Here is a 21,771-nt window from a genome sequence, read left to right on the forward strand (position 1 = left end):
CTCCTTCTGTGTTGCCAAGGTGTCTGTCCATCCTGAGCACCAGTTCTGCCTCAGCTGGCCAAATAAGAACATGGGGCTTGCTATCCTAATATCTTAGATTAAATGAGCTATCAGAAGTATGTCTTGTGGTACAAATATTTTAAATAAAAATGGAATTGAAATCCCAGTTTATGTGTTGTAATTCCTTAAAAAGCTGCAAGCCATGTGGTAAATGCTTATTGAGGAATATCCTTATTTTATAGCCTGAAGATATGACCATGAAATATACCAAATATATACCAGGAATAGATGCTGCAAAAATACACTTGAGTAGTTTTACAAGTTATCTCAAAGGCAAATATCTTCCTTCTTTTTTTTTCTTTTCCCAGAAGCAGAGAAATTACTCAAATTACTCTTGTGTACTTTGGAGCAATAGTGTACTGTGAAACTGGAAAATCTTTCAATGATAGCTTTCAGTTGTTTATGATCCTCTTTACAGCTCCCAGTTTATATGGTTGGAGGGGGAGATGATCTCTGTTGCAATGCTGAGGTTTGGGTAGAGCTTATTTGACAGCTTTGAGGAGTAGTTTATCAGGCTTGTTTCAACAAGATACTTGTCCTTAATGAGCTGCAGTTGAACTTTGGAGTAAAACTGATATCTCAAAGTTTAATAATATTTACTCATTTCACATGAACAAAAGGAAGGCATTTTTATGTATGTATTTATTTACACTCACCTGGAATAAGGACTGCCTGTGCAGAGTGTTTGGGAAAGCAGAGGTTTTAAAACAGTGTTTCTGTTTGAACACCTAATTCTCTTCTTTATGTATTTTGTCCCTGTCTTAGAAATGAGGCTTAGTTTAGGCTCAAAACTTTTTAGATTTTTAGTTGCTGTGAATGTTTATTTTAATGGCTTGAAGTAAAATTTAAATGTAGATAGTGATAAAATATTGCTGGCAATATTTGAACATTTATTTATGAATTGATCTATTACAAAGCATAGCTACACTAAATAATTGGCAGTTATTACTTAATGTGTCCTGGGGCTTGCTGTTGAAAAATTAATGACAGTATAATGATTAATTTATTTCTTCCTCAGGGAGCTGCCTGTGGCACTTTGGTTTACTGCTGAAACTGATTTGCTTACTGACATGTATATATTTTCTGTCATATTCTCAGGTTTGTAAATCCTGGCTATAATCATCCTTAATGACCTAAGAGTATATTATTACCTGTCTTTACTTTTTGATGTGCTCATAACTTGTATATTTGCTCCAGTATCATAAATACAGAAGAAAAAAAATGAACCTTTTGATTTCTTCTCATAATGAACCTTTTGATTTCTTCTCATATTTGAATTGGTTTGGGTGCTGGAAAAACCCACAACTATGTGTCTTACTTATTGGTTTGTTATGTTTGACATATTTTCAAAGTACTACTGTGAATGCAGTAAATACAAGGGCCTATGCTTTGGATTTGGGGTGGGGTTTTTTCATGTGCTTAGTTACTGAGTTTTGCCACCATATGGGGATGCATATGGTGATACAGTGATAATGAAGTTCCATGTTGGCCTTGATACCACATCAAAAGATTGGTTCTCAGGCTAAATTAGCAACTCCCTGCATGCTATAAGTACAGCTGACAGAAAGAAGTCAGGGTAGAGTTTGTCCCTCCAGGATCTTACAGGGGGGTTGTGTGGTTTTTATCCCTCACTGGTTTTCAGCCTGTTGAACTGTAGTCTTGGAGTGCATATTCCTTATCACAACCTGTTAGTGAATCTCTCCCTGTGAGGAGCAGTACAAACTGGAAGGCATGCAAATACCTTAAGGGGAAGCAAAACTCAAGCTCTCTCTCATGTGAAGTTTTTCCCTTTCCCCTTTCCTTTTTCCTTTCCCTTTTTCTTTTGTGGGGGAAAGACTTCTAAGGAACCCTGTTGTTTTTCTAGTGCCATGCAGCTAGTGAAATAAGGGTAGAATAATATTAAACATTTTATTGATTTAAATTCAGTAAATACAGTTGATGTCAGTGTTAATGCTTCTCCATGTTTATCTTTTACAGGTTACATTTGAGAAGATATTTTCATTTTGGCCATTGTCCAAGTGTTTTGAACTGAATGGGAATGTCTATGAATGGTGGTTTAGGTGGAAGCTGGATCGCTATGTATGTAACATTTGCATAAATTTTTACTTGTCTTTTAAATGTATGTTTTAATTTGTGGGAAGAGGAAGGGTTGTTTTCCTGCCCTCCAGAGAAAACAGGAGTTTGCCCCAGTGTTTAATAAAAGACAAAGCTGTACCCACTTTAGTACTGCAAATGTCTATCTGAGCCTTGCTTAAAAGATGGAGGTTTATTTACTTGCTTCTGGATTTTTAAAAAAATTAAGTATCAAGTATCCTAGATCTGTCTTTTCTCAAAAATTTTACTGTGAAAATGTAACACCTGTAGCACTTCAGGCTGTTGAAAGACAAGGAAAATTACTGTGGTAGCTTTTTTAATAATACTTTTTGCAAGCTGTATCAATTAAGGATATATTTCTTTTAAGGTAACATATGAAACATTAAAATCAGGGTCTTGGTGCCCAAACTGGACTACTCTAGTACCTATTTTTAAATTGTTTTCCATTGGGAAAGTGCTTTCCTTCCAGTTGTTGACTCTGCAATGGGGGGGAATAGAGCAGGGAGACATTGATCTTTTTTCCTTTCCTTCTTGGCAAAGGTGAGTGGAGCTTCTAAGATGGAAGCCTTGAAGTGCTGAACTTACCCCTAACGGGATCAGTCCCATGTGTGTCCCCTGGGGCAGAGCCTTGTCACACCCTGCCTGGCAGCCCGTGCTCCCTGCTGGCTCCTGTGAGCACTGTGGCTTGGGTGGTGCTGCTGAGGAGGAGAGCTCAAAATAAGTACAGAGAACAAGCACTGTGTGGGCCTGAAATGGCCTCATGTTGCCAGCTGATGAGAATGTGGCTTAAGATTCTAAAACAGTCGGTTGAAGAATTGTGTCTGTGAGAGAGGGAAGCACTTGTCCTGCTTCTCTTGAATGTTTTCACCTGCCAGTTTGGGAGAAAGCCAAAGACTTGTGGTTTTTCCCCAGAGAAAGCCTTTTCAGTGGTGACATAGATTGCAGAGGGGATAGTAGGTACTCAAAAGCTTCTTGAAATTTGTCTTGTCTTTAATGCTCTCTGAAGTATTAGTAAAGGTTCTTTATTTGTAGGTTTTGAGTTGAGTTAAAAATTCAGTTTATGACTATCTTGTGTCATAAAACCAGAAAGTCTGGTTTCATTTGCTTCAGTAAATCTGGGAAAGGACCTTTCGAAATGTAGCATTAAAACTACTACTAAATTATCTGGTAGCATTTCTAGTAAGGGTTTATACCTGAAGTACTTGTAAAAGCCATGAAATATAAATTGCATTCTGTTTGTCTTTTATAGGTGGTTTTTCATGGGATGCTGTTTGCTTTTATTTATCTGGCATTGCAGAAACATCAGATGATATCAGAAGGAAAAGGAGATCCTCTTTTCTCCAACAGAGTTTCAAATGTTTTATTATTTATTTCAATTGTGTCTTTTTTGGTAAGTATCTATTATAACCTAGTATAATCAGGTTTGTAAATATCTGGAAAATAAGTTTTCTGAAGTTGTTGTTTAGTCAGTATTATCTAACAAACCTTGAAAAATCAAATTTTTATCTGGAGATATTTTAGCTGGATTTTTTTGTACAGCCCTACCTATCTACTCACTAAAATGTTTTCTGTTCAGTCAAATGTAGACAAAAATATAATTTCTCTTTCAGTTTATTTCAAAGCTTAAAAGAAAATTGGATCAAAAAAATAACATGGTAGATAACACAGCTCTTATCTTCACACTTGTTTGCTCATCTATTTTGATGAAAAAAAGTTGTATTAAGAATTACTCATCAGATAAGTATTCATTAGTTGCAAAAAAAAATTTAAGAGAAACACAAAGGTTAAGTCATGTAGTTTTTTTCTTAGTGTCCCACATCTTAGTGAACTTACTAATGCTAAAACAATTCAAAATATCATACTCTTGTTTCATTTTTATATGTCCATATAATTGCTACACAGACTAATTTTTTAATATCTTCTAGACCTACTCTATTTGGGCTAGTAGCTGTAAAAACAAGACAGAGTGCAATGAGCTACATCCTTCTGTTTCTGTGGTGCAGGTAATTATTAGTCCTTTTTAAGTACTGTGATAGAATCTAGTCTGTTCTTATTTGAGCTTTTTAAAAAGTTGTTTTAAAATATATTTGTGCTTTTGCATGGCATGTCAGATATTGAACTTCATTCCCATGTCTGAAAGTGAAAAAGAGTTTAACAACATTAGTCAGTTTTTCATTGCCTTTAAGCCCTGGAATTGCACACTGTGATTGTGGTTTTGATTTATCTGGATGCCCTTAAGGTAGGTTTCATATGCACCATTTAAGTCCAAACCCAACTTTGACTATTTTACATAGCAGTGGAAAAGAAGAAAGCTGTGGAAGAGAAGAAAGATGTAGAAAAGCAGGAGTGTTTGGGAGGTATTAGTGTAGGAAGCAGCCTATGGGACCCTGTAGTCACTTCCAGACAGAGAAGATGTGGGCCACAGAGCCATGCATGTGGTTTTCTTCAATTTAGATGCTTCTCTTGCTGTGCGCCCTGCCCCACTATACCCCAGCTGTCTCATTCTGTGCCCTGTTTCTTCTCTCATTATTTTGTCCTGCTCTCTTGAGGGGCAGCAAGAGGGATAATATTAATTTTTAATATTATTTTATCCATCTTGACACCCTCTCTTTAAAAATTGAGGGTTAACTCAAATTTGTGGCCACTTTTATTTTAGGCTGGCATGGTGTTATATGTTTTGTGACCATGCCTAGGAGGCATGTAGTAACACCTGTCAGCATCAAGGCCATGATTCTACTGGAGATGCAAATGTGACCTACTATAATGTAAGCATTTGTATACAATATTTTTAGTTTCAACACTTACTTTGTTAAGTATAAACTGCATGGATTTTTGTTTGGTTTATATTTTTATTTACTTTTAAAGAAATTTTAATGCATGATGCCCTTCACAGTGAAAATGGATACACCTTTTATGTGTTGTTTAGCTTGTCATCCACAGTCGCTTCCTTTGTTTTACCTTTTTTTTTTTTTTTAAACCCAAAGATTTTAGCTTTCATCCTCATCAGGAACATTCCCGGATATGTCCGATCTGTGTATAGCTCATTCTTCGCCTGGTTTGGCAAAATTTCTTTAGAGGTAAGTAGAATCACCAGCAGTACAGTGCATTAAATCTTAGAAATGTAAGGTGGTGTTAGGTGGTTGTTGTCTATGGACTATAACATAAAGAAAAGAGGTATTGGCCTACTAAATACCATGCTGTCATGTTTGACCTCTTTTAGCATTATAGCTTTTGTTGCACTTAAGAATCGTGGCTGAAATAGCAATCTCACAGTAGCAAGCTTAATTCTTGTGCTGTTATAGGGGATGGGGTGATTTAAGGTGGTGGGAGTGGGGATTAGATGCTAGAGTATGCTGTGAGGTTTGTGCAGTTGGAAGATAAAAATTTAGGAAGAATTTGCATGAATTTTTCTCACTAGTGTAAGAACACTTATAAATATGTTTGCCCTAGAAAGCTTTTTGTGACTAATAAATAAATTTACCATTACAAATAAACTCCTTCTTAATGCAAGTTTTACCTTGTTCCATTGAGTGTATATTTTCAAACAGTAGGAATTATCTTCCTTCCCATGTTATTTGCTGTTTAGTGGTATTAACTGTGACATTTTATTGTATTACTAAATTATATTTCTAGGAGAAACTCATTGCAATACAGTGTGTATGGGGTACAGGATTTTGTGGGTTTTTTAAAGGATCACATTTCACTCTTCCACTTCCTGCTGGGTTTTAGGTGCTGATCAGCTCCAGGGAGCTGTGCATTCATCAGCAGGTGAAGCATTCTCTGTTACTTGCAGGCATGTCAGTTCAGAGCCTCACTAGAGAGACACTAACTGGGGGAGGCAGATTCCTCCCTGCTCTGATGGGATGTATCCAGTGCTCCCCTGGGCTGTATTTGGTTTAGGGCCAAGCAAACCCTGTGTGGTTTAACAAGTTCATGGTTTTGTTCTGTAGCAAAGTCATGTGGAAAACAGCTTTCAACTTAAGCAGCAGTGTGTCAGTTGATGCAATAGTAATAATTCTATGGGTTTTGGTAAGTAAAAATATTTACATGTATAAGTACTGCTAAACACTTTCTGTTTTTCTTTTAGCTCTTCATTTGCCAATACCATATTTGGCTGGCAGCAGACACAAAGGGGATCTTGGTGCTCATTCCTGGATATCCAATGTTTAACGTTCTTGTCAGCACTTTCATATTTGTGTGCGTGGCACATGAGATTTCTCAGATCACGAATGATCTAGCACAGATTGTGGTTCCTAAAGATAACTCAACTCTGCTGAAAAGGTTGCTATGCATAGCTGGATTTTTTTCTGGACTACACTTCTTCTCAGCAATGCAAGATCAGTCAAGGCATTAACTTGGAAACTTTCTTCGGGTTTACTTTGTGTCTGCCTGAACAAAACTTCTCAACTGGAGGTACAAGAAGACATTTAAATTAAACGTGTAGAAAATGTATATAGTGGAAATGTACATATTTTGTGTGGAAATAGCCTTCTCAAATAATCTGAGAAACAAGAGTGCACTGTACAGAATTGCATGTGAAAATGAGTCTTTTCTACTGGATGTTTGTTTCTGTTTACATGTGTGTTGAAGCGAGGCAGTGCGGTGGTTGAGCAGCATCATGGGCACGTCCCGGGGCCCAGCCGGGCTGGGCGAGCCCGGCGGCTGCGCTGGCGCCGCTGTTCCAGCAGCTGTTCCTCGGCAGGGAGCGCGCCCAGCACGGCCCGGAACCGCCGGAGCCACCGCCGAGACAGCCCAGCGGGGCAGCGCTGGAGCAAAGCGGCCATTTGCTGGTTAGAAATTAGTGTTTGGTGTGCAAATAGTAATACATGTTATATGAAACCCTTGGGATGTGGAAGTAAAAATTAATCATCAGTTCAGTGGTTGAAGATTGTATACAAGTTTACATAATACTTTGTGAGGGTTTTTTTAGAAATTTAAGATGTGTTCAGCAAATACGGTGAATTCAGAGACAAAATTTTTTTATAAAGAGAATTTGGGTTTTCTTTCTAGAATTGTTTGCTTTTTCATAAATTTTTTCACTAATTAATTTAACTGTGTGTAGTTCTGTGTACAATCCCAGTGAACAAACAAATGAAAATTCAGAGACTCAGTTCAAGATGGGAAATTTGTGGAAGACTCTCCAACCTTTTTCAGTCAGATGAAATCCCATCATATCCACTCCATCAGATCTTAGGGGAATGGTGATCTTTGACCCTCTCCCTGTGTTTGTAGGTGACTTTGAATTAGGTCTCGCTAGGGAACTAAGCACTAGAGTGCCATATTCTATGCTGTAATATCATTTTCACTTTAGAGGATGCAAGTCAGTCTGTTGGCATCATGAGGAGCAGGGATTGAGTGGTCCACTTTGTTGCATGAAGATGGTTGAGTCTCAGAATTACAAGTGAAATGAGATTGGAGCTGTCTGGAGAAAACTTTTTTCCCATTCTTTTCAGGAGTGCCCAGTCTTTCTTACTAATTGCTTCCTTTAGAAAAACCTTAAAATTGAAAGAAACAGTCCTTCAGTGTGGCAGTGGCAAGCTGTTGTTTACATTCTACTAATCAGTGAAGTTATGGACATTTCTTGGTTGGTTGTGGGTTTTGTTCAAGTAATAGTTTGACCTCTGGTTGCTTTTTCATTTTATTATTCTTCTGATTATTTGTTAGCAGTCAAAAACATAAGAGCAATATTATTTTCCAAGCATATGTGCAATTATGTATGATACTGAACAACATGAATCTAATTTGTACCATATATACTGTCACATGCATGTTTTTATTCTTATCCCAGGTAAAACATTGAATTCAATCTTGCAGCCATGAATGAATGCAAAACAAATTTATGAAAATAATTACTTCAATTTTCTTTTTTTTTTTTGTGTGGTGGAGAACAGTTTCTTTTAAAGAATGAGCAGTCATTCATCACAAAAAACAAAAAAGAAATCATTCACTTCCCCCAAATTCAGCAATTTTACTAAGCCTGACAGCTGTTTTCAAGATACTGAAAAGATACTCAGCTTTGTGCATATACTTCCAGTGCTTGGGAATTTAACCTCATTGATCAATACATTTGAGTGACTGAAGGAAAGTGTTGGACACCATAGTGGGGAATAGCAAGCATAACCTTCATCTATGCCAGTATTATGAGCAGCAGGGAACTGTGAGCTTGAGGGATAATTTTTGTTTTGTTCTTCACGACATAACTATTGTAGATATAACTCTATTTATCTGTTGTACAGACTTGGTTAAAAGATTTATTTTTAATGTTTGAAATAATGCACTTGTTTACTATTACTGTATGTGGGATAAATATATTTTCTTTTCAGGTTATGTAAAAATATGAAGTAATTTAAACATTAAATAAAAGTGCTGTGGATGCTTATTTTTGTAATGGGGCCAGCATCATTTAAGTAACAAGTCTATTGCTTGTCTCTCGCTGCGCTGCAGTTCACTGTATCAAACTAAGGCAGATGCAGTGCAGGAATTGCTCATCACTAAGTGGCCCTGTCCCTGCTCTGATGAAATTCCAGCTCCAGCAGCCAAAGCCAGCCTGGAGCTCAGGGGCTCTCAGCAGAACTCCACAGTGGAGGCATCAGATACTTTTCCCTGCCAGGAACTCTGCAGCAGAGCTCTGCAGGAGAGCAGAGGACCTGACTTGGCTTCTTTGGTCTGGCAACATCAAGAAACCAAGCCCAGCTTGAAGTCTTGCTTGAGTTATGGAATTTGGATTCTACCTGAGCTACTTAAATCCCACTCTCAGTAGAAGGGGTTCTTTAAGCAAAGGAAGTACCAATCTCTTTAATCTTGCAACTGATGACAAGACAGAAGGAGATGGCCTGGAGTTGTGTCAGGAGGTTCACGCTGGATATCAGAAACAGTTCTTCACCCAGAGGTGGCTGAACAGGCTCCCCAGGGAAGCAGTCACAGCACCAAAGCTGCCAGAGTCTAAGAGGTGTTTGGACAATGCTCTCAGGCACTTGGTGTGACCCCTGGGGATGGTCCTGTGCAGGGCTGGGAGATGGACTAAATGATCTTGATGAGTCCCTTTCCCAACTCAGCATATTCTGTGATTCTGTTCTCGAAAGCTCCTGATTTTATCATCAGGGAGAGACACAGTTCATGTCCACTTTTGATATTAAGTGTGGCAAATCCTCTCCCTCCTGTCCAGTTAGGATATCTGTTTAGGCATTGTCCCGAGTTAAACAAACCCTGCACCATTAGCTCTGCCCCAGGTCTCAGACCTGACCATGCAGTATTGTGGCTGGAATATTAAAAGCTGGAACAATGTTGTTCAGGCACCCTTTTGTAAAATAATCAGGCAACAACTTCACTACTTGTGTTTTCCACTTTATTAGATCATACATTTCATGTATGTACAAAGAGATGTGTAGGGCTTTCTGTTTAATTTGGCTGCAACTTAATACAATATCCATTCATATTGCCATCATATAATGTTAAAAGAGGCTGTGAATTTACTGTCTAAATTATTCCTAATTCTTTAGCCATTAAGTGTCTTTAACCAGCTTTATAAATCTATGTTTCATAGTAATTGTTTTAATAATTAAAAATAAATAATTTGTTATTAAACTTACCTCAGATAAATGAAGATTTCGATCATAAAATAGTTCAGGTATTCTTAATACCCAAGTGACCTACATCATTAGATTCTTTCCAAAATAGGTGGAGCCTGCACTGCTACAAAGGAATTCTTTATGCATGTATGTAACAATTTATTTCCTTAAATATACTGACACTGTTACATTAATACAAATAAGGTGGGAGCAGCTCAGCTGGTAGATACATTGATTGTCATTTCATCCTGGAGTTATCAGAAATTACTATAATCCACACCCAGAATTATTTACAAACTTTAATCTTACATTGCATTAAAAATCATTATTTAAAATCCATTCCATTCATTTTGGTTTCAAAACCCTGACAGCTGATACATCTGAAAATAGTAGTATAAAGTAACAGAAGCCAAATGCTGATTGTACTTGAATTTTTTTTACAGCTTGGGTAAGAGATGAAAATGTTTAATTTACTATAAACATCAGTGTGCAGTTTTGAGATTTGCTTTTCATTGATAACCATCCAAGCTGCTGGAAAGAAGGGGGGTGTCTCTGAGGAGGCTGATTTACTGGTGAAGTCTCTTTCCTGGTATCTTTTGGATGAGGTAGGAAGGCATGATGGATGCCACTCGAAAAGTGAGTAGGAATGGCTCTTTATTCCACCTGTTTCAGGAACTGCCTTTAATTTCTCAGCTTGAATGCCTGTAGCTTGAGCTACCTCTCCTGGTCTAACAGCCACCAGCAGGATTTGCTGCCACGTGCTGTGGGCTGTGCTGAGCGTGCAGAACAGCTCTGTAAACTGATACTGAAGGTTTGACAATATAGTACCACGTACTGAGCACTGCTTATCTACTTTGCTGCCACAGTGATCATAGTTGGTGCTCAAAATTAGTCTAAAAAGCAGCTCAGGATTTGTTCTATCTGCTGAAATCCTGCATTCAGGTCCAAGCCCACAAACACATCATTGATGCTTAAAAATTAATGTAAATCAAGGTTCTGTGTTTTGACAGAACTGGGTCATAACTGTAAAAAGAGAAAAACAAAAGACAAACCAAAAACCACAAAACCAAGAGCAACTACTTTGGTCTTTTTACAAAATGACCTCATTGTAGAGATTCCTTTTATCCTCAGTCTTAAATTCCAAAATTACTCAAATTTCTCTTAGCAGAGACTTCAGGAACCTCAGCTAAGGAAATGTAGCCAGCACTTGGCCACTTTAAAGCAGACGCAGTTTTCTGCTTACAATGCAATGTCCTGATGAGCATACAGCTTCTGAAAGAGAAAATATTACAGAAAAAAGACAAAGCATAAGTGTCAGCTTAAAACAATGCCATGCTTTGAGGTAAAACCCCAAAAACTCTCGGTGTCAGCTGTTACAGCTGCAGACTCTGAAGTCCTGTATAATGTCCTTAAATTGAAGATTTAAAGAGGCATCAGAAATTCATTTAAAAGCTGGTGAAAAGTGTCAGTAGATGAATTATAGTTGTCTATTGAAAAACATGGAAACCCCAGTTCAAATCCTTTTAGCAAAGTCCATATATAAAACGCTTCAGCTGCATGGACAAATGCCTCTCAAAGAAACCACCTCCCAGCAAAGTATGCCTTTAATTAAGTCCTTTTTAGGATGTGAAAATGTTAGCCCTGGTTTACTGGATAAGTAATTCTCCCACAACAGTTTGTGCTCCAAAAAGAAAAAAATGTGGAGGATATAAAAAATAAACAACACTGGGGCTCTTTATTGTGAATACCACAAAAAAATTTAGAGTGTTTTTAAAGAGTTAGTCCAGGTTTACTGTACCAAATTAAACCCTTGCTATTTGCAGACATTAATTTTTGCCTTCAATAGCTTGTAACAGTTTCTTCTAACATAACCAGGTGAATGAATGGACAGATTTTAAATGCTTTATTGCTTACAAGTTTTGAAATAGCATAAATATCTGTTAAAAGAAGAGAAACCCAATTTTTATCATGGAAAGTTTTAGTTATTTTCTCTGGGGGGCTATTTCTTTATTTACTTTCAAAAAATAACTTTGCTCATTATATTTGGTAATCTCTAAAAAATTAATACCTAATATATGTGCAATACTATTTCAGAGCCTCATCATGTTGCACAAGTTTTCATGCTTGTACACTTGTACACTACTTCTTTTCCTGTGCAAATGTTAGGCAATTATATCATCCCATTAACAGTCTGAAATCCTTTGAAGGTTTCATTTCCCTGTTAAAACTTTCAGGAGAGATCACAAGACAGAATAAAGCTTGATATTTATTAATACATATATATATATACACATACATATATATATATATGAACATATGTATGTATATATATACATTAAAGATTACTTCCTGAATGTAACAAATATAAAAAGTTATCAGTGTTTACAAATTGTCAAAAATGTCCAAAGTACAAAAGGATACAGTACATCAGTTATATGGAAGTGATTGTACTCCTGGCACTGAAAGCATCATAATACTGTGGGCATGCACAATATACACCAGAAAAACTCATGCATCAACCAGAACAAATAAGGAAGTGAGACAATTTGCTGCCTTCTTTGATTACAAATTCATTGCTTCTGTTAGTTTTCTTTCCTCAGGAATACCATTTACCTGCAAAGAGATGAGAATTTATATAATCCATCACTGGCACATGATGCTTCAACAGTACTGAACTGTCAACTATGAGGACAGCACATAAATAGTATTTATTATTCCTTTATCAACAACCACATTGGAGAAACACTGCAAGTACAACCTGGATCAAAAGACAACATATACATGACAAAGATTTATTATGGGAAGGGAGAGGGCTGGAAAAAGATTGTTAAACTAAAATTTGTCTTTCTAGTTGGGATCTAACAGACTTCATAGGGAAGCTGAGGCACAAAACAGAAAAGTACACGTGCAGAAAGGTACATGATGTACACGCTGTACTTAGTCTTTTATACTACAGGAACACCCTATAAGCTTTTTCATCCAAGCACCTTAAACAGTCCTTGTGAATTCTGCCTATTGACAGAGAGACAATTATAAAACCTAATGTATCTGTTCATCCTGGAGACCAGTAGCAATTTTCATCACTGTAATAAACATTAGATGTGAGTGGTCACATCTCGCACAATTCTTTCCCAATTAACGTTTAACTTTGTGAAATAGTCAAGTATTATGTCAGCTATTAAGTCTGCCTTTTTATATAAGGTTAAAATAAAACTATTCCTTACTGGGGATTCAAATAGTTCCTGAAGTGGACAACAGTTATTATCCATGGTCTGCTCTTCAAATTACTAAATATGGTCTACTGAAGCTTTAAAATAGAAATTTCTTATTCACAACTGCGACTGACAGGATGTTAAATTCCCCAAGTATATTACTGTGAGTTTTCTATAGGAAAAGAAGAAAATTTAACTATTAATGCCTTATTCTAAAGGTTTTTTGTCTTAGGTGTTCTATTTCTCTAAATTTCTTACTTGAGCAGATCAATAAAATCAATTGCTAAGTTTGTACTCACGCCACTAAAAAACTCTTAGTAGTGACTGAATTTAGTTTTAAATCATAACTTTCTAAAATTCTAACATTCTGGCAACAGGAGTTATGAATATCCTTTCAGAAAAGCTGCAAAAGACACATGCCATCACGTCATGGAAGTGCTTGCAGGGTCACCTGCACACCTGAGCTACAAAGCAAGGTGTCATTATAAACCAAGGGAAGAGGAGGAAACGCCCTCTGTCCCAAATTCATCCCACCATCCACCCCCCCGGATTTCTGAGAGCTTGTCACAGGCAGCATCTGTGATGAATATGAAAGAACAGTTGTATTCTACAGAAATAATGTACTGCAGAAAATACAGACACAGGAGAATTTTTAAGATCTAATTTCAGGGCAGTTTTTCAGTGCTACTCAAAAGTGACAGACCTGTGCTAGCTTGTATTTCATACCTTTGCAAAAAAGCCTCAGTGCTGTCACTGTACAGTATTACCAGGTGATTTTGCATCTTATTTGCTGCAAGGCAGACTGGAATTCTTGAAATGAAACAGTCATAGCAGAAGAGCAGCACTTGTGTAACACTTTGATTCTGCCTTCTAAACAGTGTGAGCTGTACTAAATGTCACCCCAACCAGTGCTGGAGGCTCTGGATCAAGGGTTTGACTGCCAGAGTCATCCACTATTTCCAGCATATGTACAATGAAGAACACAAATGGCAAAGCTACCAGAACTGCTATCAGACTTTTTATACCTGTGTTTTTAATTTCCACATAACAAAACCCACATGGAGAGAAACATCCATTATATACTTGCCTCAAATCTTTGAAATGTTGTCATACGAAATTCTCCTTTAATCCCCGAAAGCAGTAATGAAGAAGAAGCATTTTCAATGAAAAGAAAGAGTAGCTTATGTAACTCCTAAGTTAAAACAAATCTTCTGCTTGGAGCTGTAGTTCCCATATTATGTTCAAAACATATGAATATCTCTAGAGTTTTGATTTTGCTATCTCTTTGAATATTTAAAAATTACACTTGGCCTCTACTTTTTCCCTGTGTGGTCTTTACCCCCTCTCCCGTGGCTATGGCTGTAGGTTTTTATCAAACCTGAGATGCTAAGTAGAGAGGACAGTCAGCCTCAGTCTGATGGGTCATTCCTGACCTCAGTCAGTACTCCAGCATTTGTGAGAATGTTACAAATGTGATGACTACAACAGAGGAAACAGAAGCATGGACGTGCCTCACCACAGATTCCCCAGTATCAACACTTTGTCTAGTAACTGCAGAAAAGAGCTCCTTCTTCAAAGCTTAACTAAAATTGGTGGGAATTAGAAAATTACATTTACTATCAAGTGTCAAAATCTGAACCATGTAACTGCATTTGGGAATCTGGCTGCAGCTTCATGTAACAGAAAATTTTTTATATGAGGTTTCTAAGTTAGCTGAACCAAATTTCAGCTTCTCATGCAGAATCCTAACATAGCATTTCTTCCTTGTTTAATCAATTCCATGCCAAAATTTTCACTGATGTATCAAAAAAATTCTAGAATGACAATTCTGTAATACTTTACTCTATTTGAAAATTATTTCCACTGTCCACAGACTGTATACATTTTGACTAGTGTTTTCTGCACACTGGTCACTTAATAATTACAGTATTTTCTGAGTACTGACCTGCACTCTGCTGCTGTGGAATCTGAGTCTGATGTGGCAGGTTCCTATAAAAAACCATTTAATATCTTTAATGCTTCTATACAAAGTCTGAAGTGTATTATGATGAACACTCAGTATTTACACTTCTTTTTTTTTTTTTTTTTTGCTTATTAAGCAATAATCTATTTTCACTATGCAAATACAGATGTCCAAAGGTTAGCCATGACCATGAAATAAAGACAATCAGTGCTAAAGTAGTTCTTATTATTTCACTTGTCAGCCATGTTCAAAGGCTCAGACTTGGTGAAATGCCAGAGGCAACAAGAGTCACCATGGCTTTCTAAAGTTCAGCAAAGTTTGGTTTCTGTAAGTGAATATTCTATATGCCATGGATACAGCAAAGGTGACAGCAATTGAAATGTACTTACTGGCTGTGGAATGAATGGTCAGCCACCTCTATGTGTCAGACCAGTTCACTTATCAAGGCAAAGTTGCATTTCTGTGCCCTGCTTAAGTGTCCATTTTAACAGCTATCAGATAGAGGTGTTTTTACAGAAAGGAATTAGGAGGTACAATCTAGGTGAAGCAGATAAACACCCTATGTACAACTCAAGAAAGCTTTTGGTATAGCATTTGGCACCCCAGTCATAAAAACTGCCATTCTGAATAGAGAAGAAGCTGTAAAAGATGGGGCAGGGCACTTTGCAGCACTTGTACAAGGAATAATTTATACAGCTGTCCTTTCTGGAGAATTTAGCTTCTGGGACAGGGAGAAGAAAACACTCCTGCAGCATGGATCTACATTGTGAAGGGGATTTAGGACAAGCATGTGTAAATTAGGGCTGAATTAGAGCTGGCCCAGCACCAGTGCCACTGGGGCCATGCAGGCCTGCCAGCAGAGGAGGCACCAGCAGGAGCTGGTGTTACAGCACAGCACTGGAAAATGCCAGCCACTCCTGACCACTGCCTCAGATCTGCTCAGTACCTCAACCCAACCTTTCCAGAAATGCTTCTTTGCTACAGCTCTATGGAGTTATCTGATTTAGAACATGTGCAAGCGTTGGTCTGCCTCACTAGTTTCACTAAGTTACTGATAAATGAACTCTAAGGAACAGGAATTAATTATTTTTCTGGTTTCTGTCGTGGAAAGTGAGTGACAACAATGGGAACGGGAGAGAGCTGAGAGCAATTTTCTTGGCAAGCCTGAATTATCTGAGTAATGGAGTATGTTCTTCTGTTCAATGTCAAGGTTTCAAACACAAACCATGTGTGACAGGTACATGACTAACCACTTACAAAGTCTGGATTTTCTGGTATAAAATTACCACAGATTTGGTGGTTAGTTTTACACCAGAACCCCGAAGGGTGTCTAAAATAGAACAGTTTTAATTTAATCCTCTGTCAAAAGTAGTTTTTCTCCAAAACATGCAGAAATCTATCTGTTCCATGCCAAGCCTCTTGCAATCCTGCAGCCTCTTGCCAGCCATTTATTCTTTTAACAGAAGGCCTTTCTTCCTGCTGGAAATGCAAACATCAGAGCAATCTTGAACTGGAGAGCCATTACTGAATCCTCCCACAAAGAGCACATTTCGGAGGACAAGCACAGGGACCTGCAGTGAGGTCCTGCAGGGCATTAAGAGCCAGAGCTGAGTGTGCACACTTACTGCTGTGTCTGCATCAGGGGCATGCTGGTGTTGTCGTAGGTGTCGCTGTGCAGGGGCGGGACGATCTCGCCCGTCACCGGGTGGAACACGGGCAGCGTGGACAGCGGCCACGCGATCTCCCTGTTCTTGGACATGTCCCGGAGCTCTTTGGTGGATTTCTGAATAGCACTGTGGTGCACCAGCTGGATGCTGTGTCACAAGGAAATAAAATAGTGAATACATACTTTAAGTGCTTTATCAAAACAGAGAGAAGTTTGCAATTATTATTATTAAAGTACAAGGACTTTGATGCATGCTACAGACTACAATTACAACTTTCACATAGTTAAATTAATAAATATTTATTTAATTTTTAAGGCAGTAATTATTCCATTAGATTTTTCTGTCTGAATGGATATTTTTCATAGGATTCAAGACTGTGCAGTTTGTGGCTGATGTTCCATTTATTTGCTGCAATTTGGTTTCATTTTAATTTCAGTTAACTCCTGATTCCTGTGGTAGATTCATAAAAGCTTGTAAATTAATTTTCAAACACTCCATATTATAGGCACAGGATACCTTCCAGGCTATTTCTTCTCCTGCTCACTGCCTTTAAGAGACAGGCTGGGAAGCCCAATAACCAGGAGTATTAATTGCATGTTAATATACTTATTCTAACAGCACTATTTTATTTTGGATTACAGTCTTTAATTTCAAACCCTTTTTATTGTGGTCTTCTATCCTTGCCAAGACTGATTTAAAAGCAGCTTTCACACTTATGAATTAAACCATGAATTAGAGAGAATGAGAGAAGATTATGACACATATGTATGAAGCATGGCAAGCTACTGAGAATGAAAATTAAATGGTAAAAGAAAAATAACAGGAAAGAAGACACTTACTCTGGTGTTTGCATGTTTCTCTTTTCCCTAAAAACAAAACAAAATTTATGAATTAAATAATAGCATTGATAGTTGGAACATTAATCTATCTGATGATGAAAACAGTACATGATGTAGAAATGCTGACAAGGTTATTGCTAAACGCAACTTGGCAGCATTTGCAACGGGGTTTATGATGAGGCCTTGATGGACGCACGTAGAGAGATGTGATAGTGGTGACAGACACACACAGACACACACACAGGGAAATGAAAAATGCAGGTTAAAGAACAAGCTTCTGGCTAAAAGAAATTCTGTGACAAAATGAAGTTGTAGTTTGTGTAAGAAATGGCAGAAATCACGTTACTTGCTGCTTTCCTTTTATGTGTTTTTCTTTGATAATATGTCTAAATACAGTTAATTCCCTTAACCAGGTTTATATTATGAAAGTTAGCATTTTAGAAATTACTTAATATTCTCCTGAAGCAATGATCCTTTATTACTATTTTATTTGCTGGAGGCATTTTGGAGAGCTGTGCACTTGTGGAGATTTTGGGGAGTTTTGTGCATAATTTGAGTATTTTAACCCTTTCTAGAACAACTGAAGGCCCTACATCCACTTGCTTGGAAATCAGTGCATGTGCTTAAGTGTCAAATAGTTCAGTATTACAAGCAGATACCTTTGGGCCTGTATTAAATGTTTATAATGAACTGAATGGAGATATTCTAACAAATAACCTTCTATGCATTATAATCTTAGAAAAATCAAGAGTTACTTATTAGAATGTTCCAGTACTCACACTCCTTCCCGTCGGCAGCACATGATGTAGGCAAGTATTAGAAACAGCACCAGTGCTATTGCCGAGGGCACTGCCAGGGTAATTAGGAAATCCGAGTAATAGTCTCTGCTTTTCAGTGTATCAGAAGGTGGCTTGTATTCTCCACCATCAGGTAATATTCCCTCTCCACGAACCACTTCCTGAAAGGTGGAAACTTGCTTTGTATTGTCAACCTAATACCCAGGAAAAAAAAGGAGAAGAAAAAAAGACTATTAAATAACAAAGTAACATAAAGTAAAAACAGGCAGGTATTTAACTAACTAGAATCTAAAAAGATCCATATTACTTACTTTACAAATTCCAGACAATTTAATCCAACCACTTTTTTTAAAATAATAGAAGCCTACATTTTATGAAGCTTCTGACCAGTGTGATATGTAATGTTACAATATTACTATTCTCTTTTGTGCCTAGCAGAGATACAATGTCTTTTACAGATTATTTTAGGCATATCTCACACAAACAGTATTTGAGTGAAGATTTGGTAAACCTCTTTAGTGCAAACTAATTAACTGATTCTGATTTCTTTTTGATTAATTAATCCATTTCTTACTAGTCTTCCTAAATTACAATACTGTCCTCTCTTGTATAATGGTGGCAAAAGTGAAAAGTCACATGGCTAGAGTGTTCTTCCTCCTCCTTCTCCTTCATATCACACTTTACATCCAGTGCTCAAAAATCAACAGCCATCAACTGAGCCGTTTCAAGGACAGCTCATTGTCTCCCTCACACAAATTCAATTAGCCTCCAAAAGCTGAATTCCTGGCCACAATTTTTGTGTGTGTGTCTGTACCCAAGGATCCCAGAAATACAAATCTGTTTTGCTGCTAAATTTCCTATCGCTTTTGACTGCCATTCCCAGAGGACTTAATTTTCTGCATCCATTTCTTTTGTAATCTTCATTACATGTTACTGTCAAATTTTATCAGTGCTAGCTTTAAGATCATTAATCTCCAGATCATTAATACAAATAAAATATATTTGCTTACATGCTTGACCTTTTGTCTGACTATTCATTGAGAAATCTTGAAAATGATGGTCACTTCTTTATCATTTACACTTCAAGTCATAAAATGCTGTATTACAGCTTAGGCAATGGGTGAAGAGATTTTTATGAAATTCCAGAAATCCTGCTGAGCCTCAAATGTGCACACACACACACACACACACACACACACACATACATGTAAGTGCTTGTTTAACAAAAACTGATGTATTCTCTGCTCATTAATTCCAGAGTATCTTCTGTGTTAGGTACACTGAGTTCCACCTGGCTGCTTAGCTGAATCTCAAACCCTAACAATGCAACAAAAATATGTATTTATTGATGTGACTGACAGGAGTCCATACACAGTGTGAGAACAAGCTGTCAGAGAGCAGCTTCAAGTGGAGCATTTATTACATTGCCCATCCCTGCAGAATGTGGGAACCCCAAACTTAAATCCACTCTTTGACTGGGGGCTAACTGCCAACACCACCTCATCAACAGTGGCAGGATGATAATATGATGGCTCTGTTTTCTATCAGTCCTTTAAACTGTGGATATGGGAAACAGAGCTCAACTGCCTCCCAGCCCATAGATCTGGGGAGAATTCCTGTCTCTCAGCTTGCCTTGTGAAAAGCAGACTGATTAAATAGAGGGAAGCTTGGCTCCCTTTTCCCTCTGATGCAGCAGGTTCCAGCAGAAATGCTGCTGGCAACAGTAAACACCCCTAAGACAGTTTAAATTCAGTTACTGTGGCACACAGCCAGAACAAGTGCTGAATTCCAGAAGGTTGTGTTATAGCTGCTGCAGAAAATAACACTTCTCTGAAAGCCTGTTCCTGTTACACATCCCAGGGTGATCTCTGCTTCTCTCAAACCAGCGTGACAATGCTGCTTCCTGATTAGTTTATGAGCAGCCACTGCCACTATCAGGCATTTTTTTCTGAAGAAGTACTCCTAACCAGCTTCTTTTCCTTCTCCACGGGCACAGCTGACTGTTCTTGCATTAGTGCACAATCCCTCTGCTCCTTATTTTAAAATTCATCCTTTTTTCTAAGACTGTTTCTCCAATTTCTCAAGACCCTTCTGTCCTTCAATGCACCTGCACACCCTTTCACTTTCATGGGGAACTACAAATCTAATTAAGCACATTCCATCATCCAGGTATTAATGAGGAATAGGTCAGGAATTATTATTAATTCTGCTATGATCATGGCTACCAACCAGCTCTTCCTAGCTTCACCTAGGCCATGTTCCTGAGCTTGCTTGTGAGACAGTATCAAAAAACCTTACCAAGAAGGAATGACATTTGCTGCTCTACCTTGGTTCTACTTCTTCCTTGTAGAAGAAAATTGAAGACTTGACATAGTTTGTTCTTGCCAAAGACCAGCTGCCTTCTGCTGTTTTTCAGGTTCTGGTAAGTAGTACTGTGTACACATGGGCCTTTTAAATTTTCTCAACACAAAGCCAATAAAAAGCAAATAATCTGGGTATTCTTTTGAAACAAGTATTTGCCAACCTTCTAGAACCTTTCCTAATTTATAGTGTATAGGTAGAAAAGACTGGAAGTTACCCAATCAATTTTGTGTATGAATATCTTTCATTATACTCAGTAAGTTTTTTTTCCATCCAGTGCTTAATATCTCCCTTTCAGCTTCCTCCTGGGTAATGTCTGAAGCAGCTCAACAACCATCTAAGTTTATTTTATATACCTTCACCATCATTGTTCAGATTTATCTGCAACATTATCTTCCAATACTGTATTATTTCTTGATTTTCCTTTCAGGAATTAAAAACCAAACAACCTCAAAAAGCCTCTCTGGGAATTATTCTCCTTTCATGGCAAATAGTCTAGTGTTTGGTTATCTTTTTTCTTGCATTTGACTGAGAAGAATATTCCTATTTATTATTTAAGTAGTCAGCATTACTTTCATTCATTTTCTATTTAATTTTTAACATAAAATATGTTTTAGACATTTTTCAGAAATAGTTTTTTAACAGCATAGTATTAATTGGCCAGTGTAGAATCAGAATCTGAGAAAACATGTATGTATGCACACACTTTTTAGAGAAGTGTAACTAGCAGCATTCTGAATGAATGAATTACACCTCTCATTACTTTTACTTTTTTAAGCCCTGGAGTTCTCTGGCCATTTATAGAATTCACTGCTAGTGAGAACAAATACAGTGGTTTCACTGGGGCTCAACTCTAACAGAGTTTAGCCTACATATCAAAATCCTTCCACAATCTTAAGAGTGTCTGCTAGGTGGAAAAAATATCAGTCACAATGAAGTGGAATTGGCAACGTTGTCTGACCAGACTGGCAAAACTCCTACCTGTACTTCTACAAACATCACTTTTATGCAATAATAAAGTAACTCACCAGAGAGATTTTACACCAGTCAATATGGAATTGAGTACGAAATTTTTTATCACAGGTTATTACAGGCTCCATTTCTTGACTGCACCTCAGCTGATTCTGTGGGTTTTCCACTTCTCGTAAACACGAAGAGAAAGGAACATCTGCCCCAACCATCACATACACACTGCAGAGAGAGATGAGTG

General features: G+C 37.5%; 2 protein-coding genes across 6 annotated transcripts in view; one reads left to right on the forward strand and one right to left on the reverse strand.

Moving 5' to 3' along the window:
* CASD1 (CAS1 domain containing 1) overlaps positions 1–8,533 on the forward strand; it is a 28,381-nt gene extending 19,848 nt beyond the window's left edge. Inside the window, exons 13-18 of the mRNA XM_058026167.1 lie at positions 1,079–1,158; positions 2,038–2,139; positions 3,404–3,544; positions 4,080–4,157; positions 5,139–5,231; positions 6,242–8,533. Of these exons, the coding sequence (XP_057882150.1) occupies positions 1,079–1,158; positions 2,038–2,139; positions 3,404–3,544; positions 4,080–4,157; positions 5,139–5,231; positions 6,242–6,508 (761 nt within the window). The 3' untranslated portion in view covers positions 6,509–8,533. The remainder of the gene's footprint in view (positions 1–1,078; positions 1,159–2,037; positions 2,140–3,403; positions 3,545–4,079; positions 4,158–5,138; positions 5,232–6,241) is intronic.
* A 952-nt stretch (positions 8,534–9,485) lies between these two features.
* The window catches only part of SGCE (sarcoglycan epsilon), a 32,853-nt gene continuing 20,567 nt past the window's right edge, over positions 9,486–21,771 (reverse strand). For 2 of the 5 annotated variants that reach the window (XM_058026180.1, XM_058026214.1), the window contains 7 exons: positions 21,590–21,752; positions 18,183–18,394; positions 17,404–17,430; positions 16,523–16,711; positions 14,880–14,923; positions 14,022–14,056; positions 11,291–12,335 (listed from right to left, as the gene is read on the reverse strand). In XM_058026180.1, coding sequence (XP_057882163.1) covers positions 12,285–12,335; positions 14,022–14,056; positions 14,880–14,923; positions 16,523–16,711; positions 17,404–17,430; positions 18,183–18,394; positions 21,590–21,752 — 721 coding nt within the window. In that variant the 3' untranslated portion in view covers positions 11,291–12,284. Of the gene's footprint in view, positions 10,995–11,290; positions 12,336–14,021; positions 14,057–14,879; positions 14,924–16,522; positions 16,712–17,403; positions 17,431–18,182; positions 18,395–21,589; positions 21,753–21,771 lie in introns of those variants that run through there. The other 3 variants (XM_058026188.1, XM_058026198.1, XM_058026206.1) reach the window with 3 other exon arrangements.

Source organism: Melospiza georgiana, chromosome 1, assembly GCF_028018845.1.
Source record: "Melospiza georgiana isolate bMelGeo1 chromosome 1, bMelGeo1.pri, whole genome shotgun sequence".
Lineage (NCBI taxonomy): Eukaryota > Metazoa > Chordata > Aves > Passeriformes > Passerellidae > Melospiza > Melospiza georgiana.